At 66.4% G+C, this 22,325-nt stretch overlaps 1 protein-coding gene across 1 annotated transcript; it reads left to right on the forward strand.

Moving 5' to 3' along the window:
• The first annotated feature begins 198 nt into the window (after nucleotides 1-198).
• LOC114513961 (RNA helicase Mov10l1) lies at nucleotides 199-21,948 on the forward strand. Its single transcript, XM_036017165.1, has 19 exons — nucleotides 199-371; nucleotides 486-686; nucleotides 2,977-3,091; nucleotides 5,044-5,221; nucleotides 5,423-5,493; nucleotides 6,742-6,833; nucleotides 9,924-9,982; nucleotides 10,283-10,380; nucleotides 13,434-13,579; nucleotides 13,721-13,985; nucleotides 14,504-14,650; nucleotides 15,280-15,401; nucleotides 16,454-16,553; nucleotides 16,718-16,882; nucleotides 17,412-17,585; nucleotides 20,109-20,258; nucleotides 20,607-20,714; nucleotides 21,214-21,351; nucleotides 21,463-21,948. The coding sequence occupies exons 1-19, from the start codon at nucleotides 199-201 to the stop codon at nucleotides 21,556-21,558; spliced, it is 2,598 nt and encodes an 865-aa protein (XP_035873058.1). The 3' UTR covers nucleotides 21,559-21,948.
• Nucleotides 21,949-22,325: the final 377 nt, after the last annotated feature.

Raw genomic sequence — 22,325 nt, forward strand, 5'->3', positions numbered from 1 at the left:
GAGTCTCTTTAAAACGCGGGCTAATGTGTCCCGGCCGTGACCGGGCCTGGCAGCATCCAACTTCGGTGACACTTACGGCTCCTTCAGCCAGTGGCGTGTGAGGCGGCCACTCTGTGACCCCTGAGACACCGGGACAGTGGGTGTGTGACTGGGGACGGCACTGGGGACGCAGGGTGTCCACGAAGCCCGTAGCGGGAGATGGGGCGGGAAGCAGAGTGGCCGCCGGCGACTCTGGCCGTGGCGGCCACTCTGACGGCAGCGGGAGTGCCGGACGGACATGTGTGTCCGTCTGCCATGGGCTTGCGCGTCCCCGACACGACTGTTCGGGCGGGTGACTTTGTCTTGGAAAAACGCCTGTCGCCCTCTGCCCTGTAAAAGCTGTGACTGAAGTGACAGGTCCTGTGGACCGAGAGGCCCGGCCCCCCTCGTGCGCGCAGTGGGGGCCGCGTTGCGGATGGCACTGACGGAGCCCGCTTGGCCCCCAGGACCGCCGGCCGCTGCAGGGAGCTGCTCCTGCTCTGCTTCTCCGGCTTCCTGATCGGGCGCTTCCTGGAGGTGAGCGTGGTGAGCGCCGAGGAGGCCCTGGTCGCCGCGCGCGAGCCGTTCCTGTGGAGGAAGTCCAGAAGTCCCCAGGCGCCGGCACCCGCGCCCATGAAGTCCACCGTGGTCGTGACCACGCAGAAAAGGTACCGCGGCCCGGCCTGCGCTCGTGGCGCGGGAGCCAGTCGGGGAGGCGGGGTGTGGGCCCTGGGGCGCAGCCCCCCGTGCGTGCGAGGACGCCTGCCCCTCCACCCAGCGGGCCTCCGGTGGCCCTCCCGGACGCTGACGCTTTCCCTCACTCCTGCCACCTCCGGTGTGTCCCGCGGCCCGGCCCCCGAAACAGCCTGGGCCCCACACCGCCCCCCGAGGCACCGGTCGGCGAGGGTCAGCAAACGTGGCCTGTGTGGCCTGTGCGGGCTGTGGCAGCCCCCGAGTGCCGCCTATGTCTGAGGCCGCGGGGCCGGTTGGCTCCCTGGGGCCTGCTGGGGTGCGGCGTCTCGGGGTGGGGGGGGACACTGAGAACGACCTCGCCCTCTTCCAGTGCCGCGCGGCAGGGGGACGGGGGGGGGCCACCCGGTGTAACTGGGCCTTGTCTCGAGGGTGCTGCAGGGTGAAAGCCTCTGGAAAGTTCTGTGCCAACAACCTGGTGTGTGGGGACCTGACGGTATTTCGTGGCTTGTCCTGTGCAGTGTGGACACGCGCCCTCAACTGCAGTCACTGGCGGGCTAGCTCGGGGCCACCCCAAACCCTCGGGGACGCGACCACCTCCTTGTGCAGGATTGGAGGGTCCTGAGCCTCCGGGCGCGGGTTGCCCCCTAGCAGGCTTTGACGAGCCATGCTGGGCCTTACAGACGGGCTGGCGGGAGGGAAGTCTGCAGGCAGAGAGTGAAGAGTCCGCTGGCCTTGGGGGCAGGACCGCCGTTGGAGCCCCTGCACTGGGGAGCTGTGTGACCCGGGCTGGTCTCCTACCTCCCTGAGCCTTGATCACGTTCGGAGAGGGATGGGCCCGCCCCCACCTGCCCACGAGGCCTGTGCAGCTGCCGGCACAGCGCGACCGGCAGTGAGGGGCACTGGCCACGGAAGGGCTGTGCCCTGGGGGGGACCCAGAATGCAGGGTGAGGGGTCCGAGTGGCCTGTGGGGGGTCCCCGGGACCGCATCTCTATCTCAGGAGCTCCAGGAGCCCCCGGCTGCAGTCGGTGGCCCACCAGGCAGCCCCCAGCGGCACCTGGCCTGGCCGGAGTGTGGAGGTGACCAGCACAGGGGTCTTACCCCTGGTCCGTCACCTCCGTTGGAGTGTTGACAGCCGTCACTGTGCAGTTCAGAGTGTCCCTAAAACAGGACACTCCTGTCGTCGGGTCAGTGACCCAGCACCTGTCCTGGCTGGCACCCCAGCACCTACACCTGCAGCCCAGCCCCCTTGCGGTCGGCAGCCCCGCACGTCCAGCCGTGTGGTCCCGTGTTCCCACTGAGGACAGGGTTTGTGGCCACCCTGGGCTGTAAGCAGCCCGGTCTGTTCGCTCAGCTCTTCGAGGCCGGGGGCAGAGGGAGCGTTTGAGCCCCGGACCTGCTCGTGTTGGGCAGGGGGTGCTCTCTCCCCTGCCCTCGTTCACGTCTGTAATTGCTACTTTTCTGTCGCCTGCTGACTGTCCCGCTTCCCACGAGCACTTCCCCCGTGGACCGGCGCAGCCTCGCTGCAGCCTGGGGGAAGGGGGCCCCGGTTCTCAGGGGGCGACAGCCCCCCAGGGGCTGCTGGCTCTGGGTCTCCTGGCGCGCCCCTGCCGAGATGCTGAGCTGAAGGAACCCACACGTGCGGTGACCCCTGGGGAACAGGGCAGGAGGCACAGGCCGCGTCCGCTCAGCCTCGAGGGAGCAGGGTCACAGTGGGCGTGTGGCGCCCGTCCTCACTCAGCGCTGGGCGCACCCACATGGTGCCGGCACCCCTGCACCCCCAGCACTGGGACTCCTCTCCTCCCGGTTTCCGTCCCCTGGCCTCGTGGTGCCCTCTCGGACTGGCCACTGCAGTGGCGATGCCCTTCCCGCTGGCGCTCCTCCCAGGCTGGGCGGAGCTCGGGGACATGCCTCCCCAGAGAAGGGACGGCTGAGAGCCAGAGGGCCGCCCAGGGCAGAGCTGCCACGGCTGCGGGAGGCACCACGGGCAGGCTCAGGCCCTGGGGAGCACACGGACAGCTGCGGGAGACTCACGGGCCCGGCCCCAGGGGGTCTCGTGCACCAGGCCCCCTGCCCCTGCCCAGTGGGCTGGAGAGGGCACGGGGAGGCCTGGCAGGAGGAGTAACCATGGGCGCCCCGCTGACGCCCCGTGGGGACCGATGGACTTGAGCCTCGCTCGGTAGGAAAGAGTGGGAGGTCGTGACCTGTCTTGTCCCAGACGCCCGGGTGGTCAGGAATCGCTTCCGACTGTGACTCTGTCTCTCGAGGAACCTGAGGCGCCAGCTTCCGAGTTTCCTCCCCCAGTACCCCATCCCCGACCGGCTGAAGAAGTGCGTGGAGCAGAAGATCGACATCCTGACCTTCCAGCCGCTGCTTGCGGAGGTAGGGGCGTGTCGCGTCCCCCCATGGTGGCCGCCACCCCCGACTTGGCTCACAGCCACCTTTCGTCGAGTGTGCGGTCACCCCGGGTCCCCTGCCGCAGACCTGCGCCGCCGAGCGCGCGGCGTGGCCAGTTCACGGAGGACCTGAGTGTGAGCGCCAACAGCCCAGGTCTGGGGCACAGGCCCCGGGCTCGCCGGTGGCTCGGGGCGCCTCCCGCTTCCCTTTCCCGGCCTTTTTGCGGACGGTGTCGCGGGTGTGACTTGTGCGAGTGCTCTGGACTGGGCAGCGCTGCGTCCTGCTGCCCTACTGCGCGCAGTCAGCTGTCTTCAGGGCCGTCTCAGAGAGCGGGGCCTCCGCTGGCCGCAGAGCCACCCGGCCTCCTCCATGGGCACTCCTGCGGGGAGGGGGGAGCCTCCTCTCTGGGTGCTCGCTGCTGTTGCGTCTGGAAGGGTGCAAGGACGCGGGCACCCGCTGTGCCGCAGTTCCGAGGTCGCGCCCGGCCTGCTTCCTGCCCGCGCTCCTCTGCCCCGAGGAGGCTCTCCCTGCTGCTCGGAGGGCGGCCTCTCGTAGCCGTGTGAGGGTGGTCGGCCGCAGCCTTGCTGTCGTCTCCCTCCCGAGTCTGGGGCCTCTCCGAGCTGCTTCGGCTCCGCGGGCTGGCTGCTCCTCTCGGACCTCGAGGCTCTTTGGCGAGTCCGTCTCCGAACACGCCCCACCCCCGCCCCCGCCCCCGCTTCCGGGGCTCCTCCTCTGTCCTCCCCGTCTCACTTGCATCTGGACGTTTCTGCTGCTGCACCTTCAAGTTCGCTCACTTTCCCTTTTTTTTAAGAGTTGTCATAATTTTATTGTTTTTATTTTTAGAGAGAGGAGAAGGGAGGGACAGAAACATCAGTGTGTGGTTGCCTCTCACACCCCCCTACTGGGGACCTGGCCCACAACCCAGGCCTGTGCCCTGACTGGGAATTGAACCGGTGACCCTTTGGTTCTCAGGCCAGCGCTCAGTCCACTGAGCCACGCCAGCCTGGGCCACGTTTGCTAATTTTCCCTTTTGCACATGTCGCCCCATCCACTGCATGTTTTACGTCAGGTGGTGGTTTCTCTCTGCACGTTCGGTTCGGGTCTTTAACACGCTCCGTCTTTCCTCCGCTGCTTGAACGTGAACGACAGCGGCTTCAAGGCCCTGTCTCCCGAGTGGGTCATGGCGGTTTCCGGTGCTGGGTCCCCTCTGTGTCACGGGCTCCAGTTCCACCACCGTCTGTGCCAGGAGGCCTCGTGCGGCTGCCAGGCGTCCTGGAGCTCACCTTGCCATGCTCACTCCTGGGACAGGGTTGGGCTCCTTGGGAGCAGTGAGACACCCCCGCGCCCTGCAGCTGTGTCGGGCAGGGGCAGAGGGGCCCTCATCGGGGCGGCCGCCCTCCCAGCTCTGCCCAGGCCCTTGACGACACGCTCGGAGCTCAGGCTGCACCTTGCGCGGCCTCTGGGAACTGTCCCCTGGAATCCAGTGGCTCTCCACAGAGGACAGTGTGCCCCAGGGGACACTTTTGGGGTGCCACAACTAGGGTGCTAGTGGCATCTGGTGGGTGGAGGCCAGGGATGTGCTAAATACCCTGTGACTCGCAGGACGCCCCCCGCTGCCTGCCACCCCGGCCCAGAGCGGGGCAGCCTGGTGGCGCCGACCCAGGCGGAGGAGCCCTCGCGGCCTGGTGAGGGCGCTCTCACACCCCGAGCGCTGGCGGGCAGCCCCCTCTGTGCTGCGCTCTCTGCCCCTTGGCTTCCTCGGCCCCCAGGGCCACCGCCTCCCCACCCAGGCCACCCAGCTCTTCCTGGGTTCTTTCCCCATCGCAGGGTCTGCCCACCCCAGGTAGCCGTGGGCCCCAACCCAAGGACGGCTGTCTGGCTGCGAGTCAGCGGTGGGGGCCAGCCCCACCCTGAGCTGCTGCCGGCTTGCCTTGCAGCGCTTGAGCGTGACGAACTACAAGGAGAAGTTCTCAACGCTGCTGTGGCTCGAGGAGATTCACGCGGAGGTGGAGCTGAGAGAGTACAGCATGAGCGGGGTCACCCTGAAGAGGAGCGGGGACCTGCTGGTGCTGGAGGTGCCGGGCCTGGCCGAGAGCCGGCCCTCTCTGTACGCAGGTGGGCGGGGCCGGGGGTCTCAGTGGGCGGTGCTGGTCCCAGCCCCTCGTTCTCCTGGTCTGGGCCAGAGGGTGGCTCAGCCCTCGGGCTGTCCCCAGCGTCTGCTCCCAGCATCTGCCCCCACCACGCGGCCGTCCCTGTCACGGGGCCGGCCCCCTGCTGCGCTGCCATGGCTCACGCCCCGCCCTGTGCCCCCCCCAGGTGACAAGCTGGTCTTGAAAACGCAGGAGTACCACGGCCACGTCGTCGAGTACGTGGGCTACGTGGTGAAGGTAAGCGCTGCTGGGCGGGCACTTCCCGACGGCGGGGTCTCGCCGGGCGGCACCTGGGGTGGCATGCAGCTCGGGGACCGGCGGGGGGTACGTGACGTGAGAGGCAGAGGCAGCATCTGCGGAACCTGCCGCTCTGGCCGGCGGGACGCAGCCCGCTCTCACTCAGGCGTCTGCGCCAGCGCGGCCTCGGGCGCCCCGAGTCTGCTCCCCAAGAGGGGCCTCCAGGCAGGTACCCCCAGCCGACTGCCAGCCCGGAGGCCCCCGTGAGGGCGGGTGTCGGTGTGCCGGGGACGCCCCAGGCAGGGCGCGGGGATCGGTGGTGGGCAGGACGAGCCCACAGGCCGCCCGGCCGGGAGAGCTGAGAACAGCCAGGCCTGCCTGCGGGGGTTGGGCCCGAGCGCCGGAGAGCCGGGCTCTCGGGAGAGGCCTCGAGGCACCTCCCTCCTGCCCACTGTGTCCTGGGCCCGTGCACAGGCCACACCGTCCCCCCTGCCCAGCTCAGCACGCACCTCTCTCTCCCTCGGACACACGGCAGGTGCGCTGGGCGGGGCAGGTCCCCGCTGGAGACGGGCCAGGCCGCAGGGCTGGGGTGAGGGTGCGTCTCCAGGAGTCGGGGGGGGGGGGTCAGGGGGGCCGCTCCTGAGGGGCGTCCGCGCCAGGGGGCCGCCTCGTCGTCGCTGTGTGACTTGAGGCTCGCTCACTTCCGCCTTCCAGCCCTGGGGACCCCGCCCCGCTTCTGGGTGCTCCTGCGGGTGGCGGAGCCCGCGTGTGGCGTCCTCTCCCCACCCCAGGGACGCGCCCCCGCGTCTCAGCCGTCTCGGTCCCGTCTCAGTCTGGGGAGGCGGGGGCTCCTGCCGGGGGGTGGTCCCAGCCCCCGGACCCTGCCACGCAGCGCCCGGTGCCCCCAGCCTGGAGCCCGGCCGTGGGAGGGCCTCCCCCTCTCCCGCACGCCGCCGCACAAGTGCTGTCCTCCCTGCTGGTCCGAACCGCTGTCCACGGGGCCTCCCTGTGGCCGGTGGGTCCCCGCCCCCAGAACAGAGCCGGCCCCCGGAGGCTGGGAGGGGCGGCCTGGGACACCTGGGCACGGGGCCTGTGGGCCTGGGGTGGGCGGCCTCATCCTTTGTCCTTACACCACACTGCCGCTCAGATCTGTGGGACGAGCGTGTCAGGACGTGCCGCAGGCACAGAAGACCGTCCCGAGGAACCGCGTGCCGGCGGGGGAAACCAGACCGTCTGCTTCTCCTTTAGATTCACGAAGAGGACGTGACCCTCAAGCTGAACCCGGAGTTCGAGCAAGCGTACAACTTCGAGCCCATGGACGTGGAGTTCACGTACAACAGGTGGGCCTCCCCCGAGGCAGGCCTGGACGCCGGAGGAGCGGAGGAGGACGCCGTGGGGGTCTGGCCAGGAGGTGGCGCGCTCGGCGGGGAAGTGCCTGGCCGGGGGGGGGGGTCCGTGTTTCAGTCGCTTGCCTGTGGAGCTTGCAGAGCGCAGGTCCTCACACTAGTCCTTTCTCGCTGTGCTTCTCGCAAATGTTCCCTCAGGGTGGGGCGTGTGGTCTTATTGTTTGTGGTACGGCCTTTTGAGGAGCAGAAGTTCTTAAGTTCAGTTGAACAGCTTTTTCTTTCACGAGTCACACTTGTGGTGACGTGCTTAAGAAATCCACCTCGTGCAATATCACCAAACACTTTCTTCTGTGTTTTCTCCTAAAATCCTGCAGCTTTAAGTTTTACGTTTAGGGCTGTGACCTATTTTGAGTTAACTTTCGCAAATGCTGCAACGGTGGAGGGCCGCTAATGGGGGACACAAGGGGCATGGCCACCCCGTCCCGGCACCAGTGGTTGGGAACGCTGGCGTCTCCCTCCCTCCAAGCGGGTCCTTGCGGCTCTCTGGAAGCTCTGCGCCCGCGGGTGCGCCTGCCCCCAGCTCCTCGTGTGTCTGGGATCAGGTAGCTGAGGGCCCCCAGGCCGGTTTGCCGGGCTGTGCGGCTGCTCCGCTCTGCCTCCTGCGAGGCCCGGGCCTGAGGAGCCGCGGGAACCGAGGTGTCTGTTCGCGGTGGGGCAGCGAGAGCCGCCGGGGCCCGGTCGGGAGGAGCTGGAGCCCTGGTCTGCGGACAGTGTTAGGCACCGGTGGGCGTGGGGGGTGTGCCCTCCGTGCCCTTCGAGACGCCGTGTGGGTTTTGCTCCTCAGTCTCTTGAGATGGTCAGTCGCATGACTGGAACACGCCCCCTTCCCATGGCGCGACTGCCTGTCCCGTGTCGCTGTGCCTGGTTTGCCAGAGTTCTACTTACGTTTGCATCTGTGCTGTTGAGGTGTGTTGGTTGCAGCTTCCTGAACTGCCCTTTTCTGATCTGGGTACCGAGGCAACAGCGCTGGCCTCGCAGTAGGTTGGACAGTGCCACCTCCGGTTCCATCCCCGGGACAGTCTATGGGGACGGGGCTGGCCCGGGAGGCGCCAGGTCTGGGGTTTTCTCAGGGAAGCTCCCTGCCTCTCCCTGCAGTCTCTCCCGTGGGTGCCGGCTGCTCGGCCAGCAGGGGGCACTCTGGGGTGCTGGTCGCAGGAGCCGTGGTCCCCCTCTGCGTGTGTGCGACCCCCCACACCCCACCGTCTAATCCGTTGGCACGAGGTCCTTCCTGCTATTTATTCCTTTCGGTGTGTGGGGGGGTCTGAGCTGGGTCCCCGTCGGGTCTGACACTGGCGTTTGGTTCTCCTCTTCCCCTCGTTCGTCTGGCTGGAGGTCGGCCTTCTCCGGCACGTCTCTGCCGCACCGACTTCTGCTCTTTTTTATTCTTTAGAGATTTCACTTGTTTATCTTCAGAGAGAGGGGAAAGGAGAGAGAGGGAGAGAAACATCAGTGTGTGGTTGCCTCTCACATGCCCCCTGCTGGGGACCTGGCCTGCAGCCCAGGCGTGCGCCCTGACTGGGGATCGGACAAATGACCCTTCGGTTCTCAGGCCGGCGCTCCATCTGCTGAGCCGCACCAGCCAGGGCTAAGTTATGTCTTTTCAGCCTGTTGATGAGTTGAAGCACTTCAGCTCGCTAACATCGTATCAAATCCTTCTCCTGTCCCCAGAATGAAAAGCACGGTTGTATTTTTATTTTGGGGAACCCTCCTCTAGTGTATCTCTGGCCACTGGAGGGGCAGGGCTGGCTGCTGCTGGTGGGTTGCCCGGCTCTCTCGGCGCGGCCTCTGGCGTCTCCCCCTTGCACAGACGCGTGAGCGGTCCTCCCCGGGAGGGCCGGGCTGAGCCCTCTCCCTGCTCCTTCCGCGTCCCTCTGTCTGCGTCAGGTGTCTGTCTGTCTGTCTGTCCGTCTGTCTCAGAGTGGGTCCTCGGAGCGCCGCTCCTCTCTGGCGGGTCTCACCGTGGGGTCGGGTGCGTCCGGGCAGCGTGCGGACGACCTCGTCGGAGGGACAGAGCGGGGCCTCCCGCCGGGGCCTCCTGCCGGGACGCTCGGGCACACGTCGGGGGTGGGCCCCGCACCCACTCTCAGGACTGTGTGCTGTGAGGGGTCCCCTCCTCCCTGGGAGCCTCGCCCTGCACCCCGTTGTCACCCAGGGGAGAAGGGCTGGGTGGTCCTCAGGTGCCGGGGCCTGAACTTGGCGGAAGTGTGGGTGTGGCCCGGGCTCAGCGACGCTGTGGCTCGGCCCTCGCTGGCCTGCGGCCCGGCGCCCGGGCTGGCCGTCCTCCCTCCCTCCTGCTCTGGGGCGTCGGTCACCGTGTCTCCTTGGAGGGGGCTTTATTTCTTCACTCCCCACACTCTCCCTTGTGTTAGAAAGTGCAGCGGGAGGCCCCCACTGGTGCCCTGTGCCGAGCCCTCGTCACCAGACCGAGACCTGACCTACCTGTAGCGTCGGCCCCTCTGGGGAGGGAGCCCCCGGTCCGTCAGGGACCCCGGCAGTGCCCTGCATGCCGCGCCCCCAGAGGAGGGGCCTCACTGTGCCAGCTTCCCCCGGGACGATGTCCCTCCCCTCCCTCTGCCTGAGGCAGTGCCTTTCCATGCAGACCCGACCCCCTGGCCGCCTGCCCGCTGCACTGGACGCTGCCCGGTGCGCGTCCCTCGTTGCTCAGGTGGGCTCCTGAGACCTTCCACACGCCGCAGCGGTCCAAGCGCGTCCCCGACCCTTCGTGCGTGCCAGTCCTGTCCCCACCCGTCCCCTCCCTCTGCTAAGACAGGAACGTTCCGGGAGAGGAGGGGGTCCCTGCTGCCCCGACTCGTGACGCTGGGCCTTCTCTCCCGGACGCCCGGCGGCGACATGTGCTGCACGGAAAGGCCGTGGTGCCCCCTTCGGCCCGCCAGGCCCCGCACCTGGGAGCCCTGGGAGCCCTGGCTCTCGCGGGGCCTCTGCAAGTACCGTGCAGCGGCTGCGCTGGCCGGGACGTGGACCCGGACGTCCGTGACCGAGTCGCTCTGCTGTCTGCCTCTGCAGGACCACCAGCCGCCGGTGCCACTTCGCGCTCGAGCAGGCCGTCCACTTGGGGGTGAAAGGTACGCCGCCGCGGGGGGGGGGGGGGGGCTGCGCCCGGGGTTCTCAGACGCCCCGTGTGCGCGTCCCGCACGCGGCTCGTCCCCTCTCCGAGGATCCCTCCTCGGTGCTGATGGTGCCGACGCGGAGACGGGCGCGGCTCCCACCGTACAGCTCATGCAGGGCCGCGCCCGCGGGGCGGGGCTGGGGCTGGGGGGGGGGGCCGTGAATGGTTCGGGGCGACGCGAGCGTTCAGGCTGCTTCTGTCCGTCTTTTTAAAGGTTTTCAGTAACGTCTGCTCGGTTCCCTCTCCCTGTTTAAAGTGTTGTTTCCGGAAGAAGTCATCCTGCAGTCTCCCCAAGTGACAGGCGGTTGGAACCACGCCCAGGACCCCGGAGACGACGGGCCGCCCGCCCACCAGGTGCGGCTGCTCGACGCACATATGCGACTCCGAGCGACGGGCACGGGGTGGGGGGGTCCCAGACACCCCGAGTCACGGTGAGAGCGAGACGGGGCGCCAGCCAGAGGGAGTCCAGCTCGCGGTGCCTGTGCGTCCCGACGGGCCGCCTGCCCGGCCGCCTGCGCTGAGGAGGGGTGCAGGGGCGCAGGCCCAGCACAGGGCCCGCATGCGTCGACCCCGCGAGCGTCTGAGGGTGTTCCAGTTTTCACGCGTGCAGCCGGGTCGCCATGAGCAGTCACGTGGCGCCTGCTCTGTGCCAGGCGCGGTCGGAGGCTCTGCGTGTAGTCCCACACGCATAACAGGAGTGGTCTTGTTTGACCTTCAACTCCGGTGCTGAACTTGTGTCTAGCACTCGGAAACCCTTCTGCCGTTCCCTACCCCTGTTCACAGATGCAGACGCCGCCCGGGGGCCTCCACCCACAGCACCTGCCGTGCCCGGCGTCGTTGGCTGGACGCCGCAGGGCGTCGCCCTGGCCCTGCCCCACGGCTGTTCTGGGGGACGCGTCCCCGTGGGCCGCGTCTTCACGCTCTGAAGTGCAGAGCAGTGGGTGTCCGAGGACTGGCCGGGCTACGGGGGGACCGGAGCCTCAGACACCAAACCCCTGGGACCGTGGGGCAGCACCGCCTGAGGGAAGGAGCAAATGAGGGTGCTCGTGCTGGGCCCGGTCACAGCCCTCAGAGGAGCCCAGGAGAGCTGGGCTGAGGTCACAGGGCAGCGAGCACTTCTGGGGTCCACAGAGCACCCCCCTCCTCGTTTTCCACTAAGGACTCAGCAGTGCTGGCTCCTTGCCCAGCTGGCGGGTCCTCGGCCTCCCGCACGCAGGGACGCGGGAGCAGCTGCCACCCGGCCTGGCAGGGCCGCCGTGCAGGAGCTGTGGGTCACCTGTAGCTCCGGTGCCGCTGCCGAGGGGCCTCCTGCTGGGCCCCCCACCTCTCGGGGGCTGGAGGTGCCCTCCCCTCTGCGGCTCTCCCTCGTGGGGGTGGGGGTTCAGCAGGAGGCACGTACACACCGAGTCAGAGGAAAGCTGTTGTTTGGCGTCCTTGTCACGCTTACGTTTATTTGTAAAAGATAGTTCAAACACAAACAGGCTTTTCGGGAGGAGTTCCGGCCAATATGGGAGCGTAGTAGAACCCTTCACTTCCTCACACAGCCGATCTAAAGTCAATAAACAACCAAAAACGCCAGAAAATCAAACTGCACGGAACTCCCAACAACCAAGGAATTAAAGAAAAAATCAACCAGAGCAACCAGACCAGTACGGTGGACCCCACGGGGCGGGCGGACTCAGAAAAACCGCGGCCAGGCGGCTGGGGGGCGGGGCTGACCATCTGGCGGGGCAGAGCTGCTCCATGGGGACTGACTTCGGGGAAACCGAGGCTCGGGGCTGCCTGTGGGCTCGGCTGGGGCTGCCGCGGCGACAGGCACTTCCAGTCTGAGCAAGAGTCTGCTGGAGAGAGCCCCGCAGGTGGGCTGCCCCGTCCCTCCCTGGCCCCTCCCCCACAGGCGGTGCAGCAGGGAGGGCTGCCCCGCCCTGGTGAGTGCCCAAGGCCCGCCCCTTACACCTTAGCGGATGCGCTAGGACAGAGAAATACAGTATGGTCCAAATGAAAGGACACGGCAGCACCTCGGAACTGAGCAATGAGGAGATTGCCAACCCATCTGATGGAGAATGTAAAGCTCTGGTAATCAAAATGCTCACAGAACTGATTGAGCTTCGTCAAAAAATGAAAGAACAAATGAAAGATACCCAAAATGAAATAAAGCAAAATATTCAGGGAACCAACAGTGACAAGAAGGAAAGCGGGATTCGAAGCAATGATTTGGAACAAAAGGAAGAAATAAACATCCAACTGGATCAGAACAAAGAAACAAGAATCCAAAAAAAAATGCAGAGGCTGAGGACTCTGGGACAACCTGGAACATTCTAACGTCCGAATCACAGGGGTGCCAGAAGGAGAAGAACAACAGCAAGAAGTTGAAAACGTATTTGAATGAATAATGAAGGAGATCTTCCCCAGTCTGGCAAAGGAAATAGACTTCCAGGAAGTCCAGGAAGCTCAGAGTCCCAAAGAAGTTGGACTCAAGGAGGAACACACCAAGGCACATCATAATTACATTAGCCAAGATGAAAGAGGAGAGAATCTTAAAAGCCCCAAGAGAAAAGGAGACAGTCACCTACAAAGGAGTTCCCATCAGACTGTCAGCTGATTTCTCGAAAGAGACCTTGCAGGCAAGAAGGGGCTGAAAAGAAGTATTCCAAGTCACGAAAGACAAGGACCTGCATCCAAGATTGCTCTATCCAGGAAAACTATCATTTAGAATGGAAGGGCAGATAAAGTGCTTCTCAGATAAGGTCAAGTTCAAGGATTCCATCGTTACCAAGCCCTGATTATATGAAATGTTAAAGGGACTTATCTAAGAAAAAGATCAAAAATATGAACGATAAAGTGACAATAAGCTCGCAACTATTAACAAATGAACCTAAAAAAAAAAACAAAAGAAAAACAATGAAAACAAAAACTAAGCAAACAACTAGAACAGGAACAGAATCACAGAAATAGAGATCACATGGAGGGATTTCAGTGGGGAGGGAGGACTGGGGGGGGAAGGTACAGGGAAGAAGCATAATTAGACATAAAATAGACGGGGAGAGATAAAAAATGGTGCAGGAAACAGAGGATTCAAAGAACTTATGTGTACAATCCATGGACATGAACTAAGTAGGGGGAATGCTAGATGGTTAGGGGAGTATGGTCGGGGGTGTAAAGGGGGGAAAATGGGGAAAACTGTAATAGCATAATCAGTAAAAAGTTCTTAAAAAAGGAAAAAAAAAACAGACTTTTCGGTAGCTTCTCATCAGATACCTATAGTTTCCTCTGACGTGGGGCGTGCGCCCCGTGACCCGCCAGGGGCCGCCCTGCCGCCGAGGACACCGCCCGTGTTCTCTCTGTGAACCGGGCCCGTGTGAACACACAGCTCGCTCTCACGCTCTTGTTTGGGTGCTTGTTTCTAGAACAGGAAAGCCGTGAAGGACCAGCTGAAGCCCGCCGCCGACACAGGGCCAGTGGGTGCCCAGGACACGCTGGGGCCGGCGGCCTTCGCCGCGGGGATGAGCCGCCTGGGTGCGTGTGGTCCTGCCGGAGGGGCTGGGACAGCGGGGTGACTGGGGCGGGCGGGCCGCACATGCCGGCTCGGCTGGGGGGACTCAGGGCGGCGGGCGGTCGGGCATCGCAGGCGGGGCTGCCAGGAAGGGGGGAGGACGGTGGGCGCCCCGTGTTCGCTCCGTCCGGGGCGGCGCAGGCATGGCCAGAAGCGCCGTCACCGCCACCGCCACCTCGGGAGCGAACACAGGACGCCCACCGTCCTCGCTCCTCTGCTCCGACCAGGCGGCGAGGCGCGGGCCCCGGAGGCCAGGGAGGAGGAGTTCTTCAACCCGCTGCTCAACGAGAACCAGAGGCTGGCCGTGCGGAGGATCCTCAGCGGGGACTGCCGCCCCCTCCCGTACATCCTCTTCGGGCCTCCGGGCACCGGGAAGACGGTGACCATCATCGAGGCCGTGCTGCAGGTGACGGCAGGAGGCCACGCGGCTGGCAGCGCGCACACACGCTCCGCAGTGCGCGTGTCAGGGACCCTGTGTTGCTTACGCTGCAGCATCAGAAAGAGCTGGAAACCCCGGGTCCCTCGGGTGTAGCCGGTCGGCCTGTGCGGGTGTGGAAGCCTGTCCGGTGGGGAGGGGGTGTCGCTTGTTCTGGGAGGAGCGAGCCGGGCGGCCCACCGTGGAGCCCTGCAGAAGGGGGTCCCGGCACAGTGGCTGCGGTGTGGTCCACAGATGTCTGCTGTCCCCACCTACGTCACAGTTGAGTGCGTGGACACACTGTGCGCCTCGTGTTTCTGCACCGCTCGGGCCTCAGCTCAATGAGCATTTGCGGCTCCCCCAGCAGCCCTCCTGGGGGCGGGGGGTGGTTCGGGCCCTGGGGTGCCGAGCTCTCGCACCGCCCTCAGGCGTGTGGGCGTCCCCGCCCTGAGCCCAGCCCCTGCTGACTGTCTCGCCCCCCCCCTGCCCTGCCCCCCGCCCCCCCCAAGGTGTACCACGCCCTGCCGGACAGCCGCATCCTGGTGTGCGCGCCCTCCAACAGCGCCGCCGACCTCGTGTGTCTGCGGCTGCACGAGAGCCGGCTGCTGCAGCCGGGCACCATGGTCCGCGTGAACGCCACCTGCCGGCTGGAGGAGGTGAGCTCCGCCGCGGCCGCCCGGCCGTCCCTGCCCCCGTGCCCGGCTGCTCCTGAGCAGCGGTCCTGGCCGGGGCCTCGCGGCTCCGCTCCCCGCAGCCGCCTCCTTGCCCGCTCCCTGCCAGAGTCGCCCTCTCCGGCCCCGTTCTGCTGGCTCGGGCGCCTTGCTTGCAGGTTGGAGTCCTTTCAGCCAAAGTGACCGGGCCAAGGAGCGAGGGGCGTCGCTCTGTGGGGGTCAGAGGGCGCTGCAAGGTCACATGTTACGTTCAGAGCTCTGGAGCCCACAGATGGGGGCTACGCTGGTGTGAAGAGATAAATATTCTTTGAAGACTATTTGTTTTTAGAGAAAAAGAGGGAGAAAAACATCAATGTGTGGTTGCCTCTTGAGCGCCCCCTACTGGGGACCTGGCTGGGAATGGAACTGGCGACCCTTTGGTCTGCAGGCCGGGACTCAATCCACTGAGCCACAGCAGTTGGGCTGGAAAGATATTTTGATTTAGGAAAACAATCTCAAATCATTGCTGAGCCATAACTAAGACGTAGAACAGAATTATCTTAGAGCTCCTTCCAGCTTTGTGACTGTGTCCAGTTGAAAGACACTCGGTAGCCTGACAGCAGACTGCCCCCCAGACGGTCATCGAGGCCATCAAGGCGTACTGCAAGGACGGGGAGGACATCTGGAAGGCCTCCCGCTTCCGGATCATCATCACCACCTGCAGCAGCGCCGGGCTCTTCTACCAGATCGGGGTTCGGTGAGCGGCAGGGCGGGCAGGGCAGCAGGCCAGGGCGGCGCCCCGGGGAGGGGAAGCTTGTGTGGACACCCCCGAGGGGGCGGGCCCAGAGGCTGCTGGGAGGGCAGTGGCAGAGGAGGCCCAGACAAGAGGCAGGGACGACCCGGTTCTGGGGGGGGTGGGGGGGCCCAAGGAGGCCGCAGCAGGAGCGCCACACGGGGATGGGGCCACAGCTGCAGGAAGCCCAGCGGCTGTGGATGAGGACCGTGCTGCCCCACAGAAGGCCTGTGAGCCGAGGTGGGGTGGCCGGCCGTCTGGCGTCCCTGCCCCGCGCTGGAAGAAGCGCTGTTTTGTGCCACACGTGAAATGCATTGCGACACAGAATCACAGAAAACCTCACCGTGTTTTAAGTAAACTTAGGGCTTCGTCCTGGGCCACAGGATGCGGGACCCCCGTTCTGAAGCCCGCGTGTCGTGTTCAGAGGAAAACACGTGAGGCCGGCCCCTGCAGCAGGCGCCGGACACGGTGGAAAACGAAAGCGTGCTGCCCTCGTCCGTGTGGGGTGTGTGGGGCCTGTGGGTGCTTCTGTGCAGGGGCAGCCCCAGACACCCAAATTCAGGCCTCGCATCTGAGTGGACTGATGGACAGAGCTGCCCCCCAGGCTCCCAGGAGCGGACCCCACGCTGGGGCCTCCGACTCATGGGCTGGGGCTCCTGGAGCCCCAGCTCGGGCCAAGGTTGTCCTGGCGGCTGTGGCTCTGGGTGTCGTGCCCGGCTGCCAGTCTCCATGGCCGCCCCCGGGGTGGAGAGCGTGAGTCCCAGGCAATGGCAGGCAGAGGTGGCATCACTGGTGTGGGAGGGTCATTCAGAGCCCTGCCATGGCCAGCTCTGTCGCATTCCGCCTGCCACGGTGGAAACCGAGGCCCAGAGAGGGGATGGGACGCCCCCGCCACCCAGCTGCTGGGCAGCGAGGCTGGGACTCGGTTGGGCCTGTGTCCACGGCGGGCGGGTGGGCAGTCCCAGCCGGCCCCCGGGGACTCGGACAGCGGTGACCTCTGAGGTCTTTGGCTCCAGAGTCGGACACTTCACGCACGTGTTCGTGGACGAGGCCGGACAGGCCAGCGAGCCGGAGTGCCTCATCCCCCTGGGGCTGGTGTCGGACGTCGGCGGCCAGGTGAGGCGCCAGCCCGCCCGTCCCCCTGCAGGGACGCAGCCTCGCTGGGGGGGCCATGTCCAGGCCCAGGGGCTACACTCCTGCATCCCGGCCACCCGCAGCCCTCCCGCGCCGCGGCCGGCGCTGTGTGCGGCCGCCCAGCGAGTGCCCGTCCTGTGTCCCAGATCGTCCTGGCCGGGGACCCCATGCAGCTTGGGCCGGTCATCAAGTCCCGGCTGGCCATGGCCTACGGGCTGAACGTGTCCCTGCTGGAGAGACTCATGTCCCGGCCGGTGTACCTGAGGGACGAAGACGCCTTCGGTGCCTGTGGCGCCTACAACCCCTTGCTGGTGAGCTGGGCCCCCAGCCCAGACGGGGTGCGGGTCCCTGAGGGGGTGGCAGAGGCGGGCCCAGTGTGTCCTGGGTTCCCAGCCAGCCCGGGACCACTGGGCAGCCTGCACTTCTTGGACCCAGGGGGCCTGTTCCCGGGGCCCCTGCCGTGCAACACGGCTGAGCTTGACCACCGAGCAGGAGATGACGTCAGGGGCAGGTCACCCCTCTGGACAGGAGCGGGGGCGTGGGAGGCATGTGCCCCTGAACCTCAAGCCGGGCTCAGCGGGGGCAGCACAGGCCTCCGGTGCCTGCCGGCCACACGGCCAGGCCTGCTCCCTGTTTCCCTGACAGTCCCTCTTTCTGTCACAACTCGGCCTGTTCCGAAAGTGGCCTGAGGTGCCGGGGTCGCTTTCTCCTCGGGTGGCACACGAGAGGCGGGGGGGGGGGGGGGGGGGCTGGGTGGCGGGGTCTTGTCTTCTGCCCCTCGCAGGGCCTGGGGTGCAGGCTGACTGGGGCCCGGCCCCACCGCCCCGCCCCGCCCCGCAGGTGACGAAGCTGGTGAAGAACTACCGGTCGCACGCCGCCCTGCTGGCCCTGCCCTCCCGGCTGTTCTACCACAAGGAGCTGGAGGTCTGCGCGGACCCCGAGGTGGCGGCCTCCCTGGGGGGCTGGGAGAGGCTGCCCAGGAAGGGCTTCCCGCTGCTCTTCCACGGCGTCAGGGTGAGCCGGGGCTGCCGAGGCCGGGACGCCGGCTGCAAGCTGGGGGGGGGGGCGGGGTGCGCCGCGTGGGCCCGTGGCCTCGGCGCTAGAGGGGCGCAGTGGGGCAGAGCGGCTGCGGCTCATCCCCCCGTGGGAGCACCCGCGGGTGCTGTCAGAAACCCATGGCCAGGCCAGGCTGTTGTGGCTCGGTCCTCCCAGAAGCCCAGAGGCCCCTGGTGTCCCCGTCAGGGAGCAGGAGGCTGCCGATCAGCCATCCTCGCCCTCCCCTCGTCTCTCAAGGGAGAGGAAGGTAACCCTTTAGAGCAGTAAAGCCCCGCAGCCAGACGGGTCCGTCTGAGTGGACGTGTGAGGACAGACCAGAAAACGTGCCCTCCCCGTCGAGGACGCGGGGCCCACGAGTGTCTTTGGAACGGTCTGTGGGGGGCTCTGCTGCTCAGCTCCTCCGCCCCGACCGCAGCCGCGTCCGCCGTGGGGGCCTGGGCGCGGTGTCCGGTCAGCATTCCCCTCACCAGTACTCCCTCCTCGAGGGTCCGACGGCCTTGCCCCCCCCCCCCCCCCCCCCCGTCGGCCGCTGTGCCGTGGGGCACATGCCGCTGGCGGCTGTTCACCTCCCTCGGTGCTGCTGGGCGTCCCGCGCTGCGTCACGAGTCGGTTTAGGCTCCACGTGGACACGCCCTGGCCGCGGGGCTCGGCGGTAGGAGAGTCCCCCTGCCCCCCAGAAGGTCGCAGGTTCCCTCCCCGGTCAGGGCACGTGCCGGGTTGTGGGTTCAGTCCTCGTTGGGGCGCAGCCGACCGGTGTTTCTCTCCCTCTCACCTCCCCTTCCCCTCCCTCTGAAGTCAGTAAACTGATCCCAGGTGAGGATCAAGTTAATTAGAATAGTAAGTCCACCTGGTGAGATACTAATTTCCCCTTCCTCTTCCTCACTATCTGGTATCTCTTTGTCCTCTCTTTTTATTCTGTATCGTTTTACTTTGGATAGTTATTTTAAGCAGCTAAGGTTTTTTTTTTAACGTTTATTTATTTTTAGAGAGAGGGAAAAGGAGGGAGAAAGAGAGGGAGAGAAACATCACTGTGTGGTTGCCTCTCATGTGTGCCCCCCACTGGGGACCTGGCCCACAACCCGGGCTTGTGCCCTGACTGGGAATTGAACCAGTGACCCCTCGGTTCACAGGCCAGCACTCAGTCCACTGGGCCACACCAGCCGGGGCAAAGCAGCTAGTTTTCCTGTTTGTTCCCGTCTAAGAGTCTGTCTGTAATGAGCTCAGCCCCTCGGACCTCCAGGTTCCGCCTCCACCTCCATCCCCCCTTTGCTGGCTGTCTCCTCCTGCCCCACGTCTGTGTGGTTCCTCTGGAGGGCGTGCGCCGCTCCCTCCTCGGGGAGCAGCTGCTGCCCGGGGCTTCCGGCGCGCTCACCCCCTCGGCTGTCTGGCCCCGTCCCTCAGAGCCCAGGGCTGAGGCACCTCCCCCCGAGAGCCCACCTCCCGGGGGCCAGCGCCCTCCTACCGCTCTGCCGGACAACCGCTCGAGGCTGCGGTGAGACGCCCACAGCGTGAGGCGGGCTGCACGGGCCCTTTCCGGTGCAGAGCTCAGCAGTCTGCCGTGGGTTTCAGAACCCTGCCCCCACAAACGAACTGCCCCAGCACACCCCAGCCCGGCCCCCTGCACCACCGGCCGCCTCTGTCTGCTCGGCTGACTCCCGCGGGGCCTCGAGTCGGTGAGGCCACGCAGTGCCCGGGCTCTGCGCCCCGCGCCGCTGAGCACAGCCGGTCTGCGCGTCCGGCTGCAGGGTGAGCAGTGCCCGCCGCGTGGACGGGCTCCTCCCGCTCCACGGTCGCTGTGAGCCGGGTGCCGGTCTGTGTGGGCCCCGCACTCGGGTCCTTCAGGCAAACACCCGGCAGGAAACGCCGGGTCGCACGGTCTTCCTGCTCTAAGGTTCCGAGGGAGCCGCACACGGCTCTCCGCTCTCCACGGCTCCTGCGCCGTCTCACCCTCCCGTCAGCCGTGCGCAGGCGCGGCTCCCCCACGTCCTCGCCGGCCGGGGGCTTCGGCACCGGTGACTGGAGCCGTCCTGGTGGGCGTCAGCCGAGCCCCCAGGGTTGGGCTTGCGCCTCCCCGACACGCAGTGGGGCCCGGGATGGTGGCAGGCCTGCAGTTCGGACTCAGGGAGGCCACACGCTCACACACCTGGGGGCGGCCCGAGTGAGGGGTGGGGTCAGCCCGAGGGCCCCACCTGCCGCACGGGCCCCCGCTGGCCTCTGCCTCCTCGGCCGTGCTCTCGGCTCCCCCTCGTGGCTCCCAGGCCTCTGTTCCTTCCCAGCGTGCACACCCTCCCTGTGTCCCTGTCCGGCCCCACAGGACACGCCCCCGTCCTTGTCCTCATGGCACCGGTGCAGCTGTGACGGTTCCACGGCCCGTGCCACCCCCGCTCGGTTCCCAGTCCCTGCTCTGCGCCCGTTCACGGCCCCGGACGGGCGTTTTGTGGCCAGAGAGACCTGTGCCGACCCGCCTCTCTCCCGCCGCAGGGCAGCGAGGCACGTGAGGGGCGGAGCCCGTCCTGGTTCAACCCGGCCGAGGCCGTCCAGGTGCTGCGCTACTGCTGCCTCCTCGCCAGGAGCCTCTCCAGCCAGGTGTCCCCACAGGACATCGGCGTGATCACGCCCTACCGCAAGCAGGTGGGGCCCTGCTCCCGGGCGGTCCTCGGTGCGTCCTTGTGCCCGGGGGCCAGCAGGGACCAGGGAGCACAGACAGGGTCCCGTGGCGCCAGGTCCCTCGCCCCGTCCCCAGCCTGTCCCTGGGCCGGCCGCACCCCCATGTCCTGGGGCTGGGAGCCCCCGGGGAGGCAGGGGCTGCCCTGATGAGAGCTGAGCCCCCCGCCCGCACACTCCGCCCGAGGTCCGGTTCGGTTCTGCCCGCGATGGTGGAATTGAGAGGCGGCACCGCTCACTGGGTCGCCCTCCGCACGTCCTGGAGGGTCGGGCTGTGAAGCCTCGTCATGGTCCGCGTTGTTACCTGCTTCGAAGGTGGAGAAGATCAAGATCCTGCTGAGAAACGTGGACCTGACGGACATAAAGGTCGGGTCGGTGGAGGAGTTCCAGGGACAAGAGCACTTGGTCATCATCATCTCCACCGTAGGTGGCCCTGCCCCTCGTGGGGCAGCAGAGTCTGGGGTTGCCTGCGCATTGGCGGGTCCGCGGCCCACGCGGGTAGAAAGGGCGGGTGGAAAGGGTGTGGGCTCGGGGCCTGCAGGGAGGTGCCCTCACAGCCACCCAGGGGTCAGCCCACCGCAGGGAGGGGGCAGGACCGGGCAGGCAGGGACGCGGTGGGGGGCGAGCAGCAGGCGGGCGGAGGCGCCGCGTGGGCGGGGTCAGGGGCCACGGCCCCCAGGGAAGCCGAGTCCCCTCTCCGACCTCCGTCTCCGCCCGTAAAGGGCCCTGCCCAGCAGAGCGCCACCCGCAGGTGAGGCGGAGCAGCCGGCCCCGCTGCTCAGACTCCACCTCCTCCCCCCAGTTTTTGTTTTTAAACCGGAAGTGGGGCTCACCAATGTTTAATGTTTCTAAATGTTTCAAGGGTTTCTGTCCGCGACAAAAAATCTTGAAACGTCGTTTTTCTTCTCCTTTGTGTTTCCAGGTACGATCGAATGAAGATGAATTTGAAGACGACAGGTATTTCCTGGGTTTCCTGTCCAACTCCAAGAGATTCAACGTCGCCGTCACCCGACCCAAAGCCCTGCTGATCGTGCTGGGAAACCCCTACGTTCTAGTCAGAGTGAGCGGCCCCCTCCCGCCCAGTCTCCCGGGGAGGGGCGGGGCCAGGGTGGGCAGGGGCGGGGCCTGGGCCGCCTCACCCGCTGAGGCCCCGCCCCCTGCGTCCCCGCAGGACCCCTGCTTCGGCGCGCTGCTGGAGTACAGCATCACGAACGGCGTGTACACGGGCTGCGACCTGCCGCCGGAGCTGCGGTCCCTGCAGAAGTGAGCCCCCGCCCGGCCGGCGCGGCTCGGGTGGAGCGCCGCGCTGTGCACCAGGAGGTGGCGGGTTCGGTCCCTGTCCGGGCACACGAGGCAACCAGTCCGTGTTTCTCTCTCACATCGATGCTTCTCTCTCCGTCTCTTCCTCTCTCTCTAAAAGCAGTGAAAAATTGTCCTCGGATGACGATGATGATGCATAAATAAACAAATACAGCGAGCCTCCAGCCTCTCCTCCTGCCTGGGCCTCAGTCCTGCCCCGGGGTCAGGCTGTCGGGGCAGTGGTGGGGTTGGCCTGAGTCGCAGCCCCTGCCAGTCCCCTCTGGCCAAGACCTGGCCCCTTGTGCAGACCCTTGGGGGCCGTTCTGGGGGAGCCTGAAAGTGCGTGCACGTGGGGTGTGTCCCCTGAACAGCACCTGGCTGGGGGGGGGGGGTGCATCTCCCCCCACACTGTGCTCAGTCAGTTTGTCTTAAACGCACATCTGGCCCTGCCCCCAAGGCAGCGAGTGGCTGCTGGGTGGTCTGTGTAGGAGGCAGGCTGAGCCTGGGCTGGGGGACCCCAGACTCCACCCTCTACAGGCACACGAGGGGACAGTGAGGCTGGGGACCCTCAACCCGTCGCAGCTGCAGTGTCCCGGGGGTCTGGCCTGGGCCCTGCCCACCGTCCCCGGGTAGGACAGGCCCCCCGTCGCTTCCCTCCTGGGGCTGGGCTCCTCTCAGTAGTCGGGGCCCTGAGGGCACCAGGAGGACCTGTCTGGCCCTGACGACACTGTCCAA

The sequence above is a fragment of the Phyllostomus discolor genome, chromosome 2 (genome assembly GCF_004126475.2).
Source record: "Phyllostomus discolor isolate MPI-MPIP mPhyDis1 chromosome 2, mPhyDis1.pri.v3, whole genome shotgun sequence".
NCBI lineage: Eukaryota > Metazoa > Chordata > Mammalia > Chiroptera > Phyllostomidae > Phyllostomus > Phyllostomus discolor.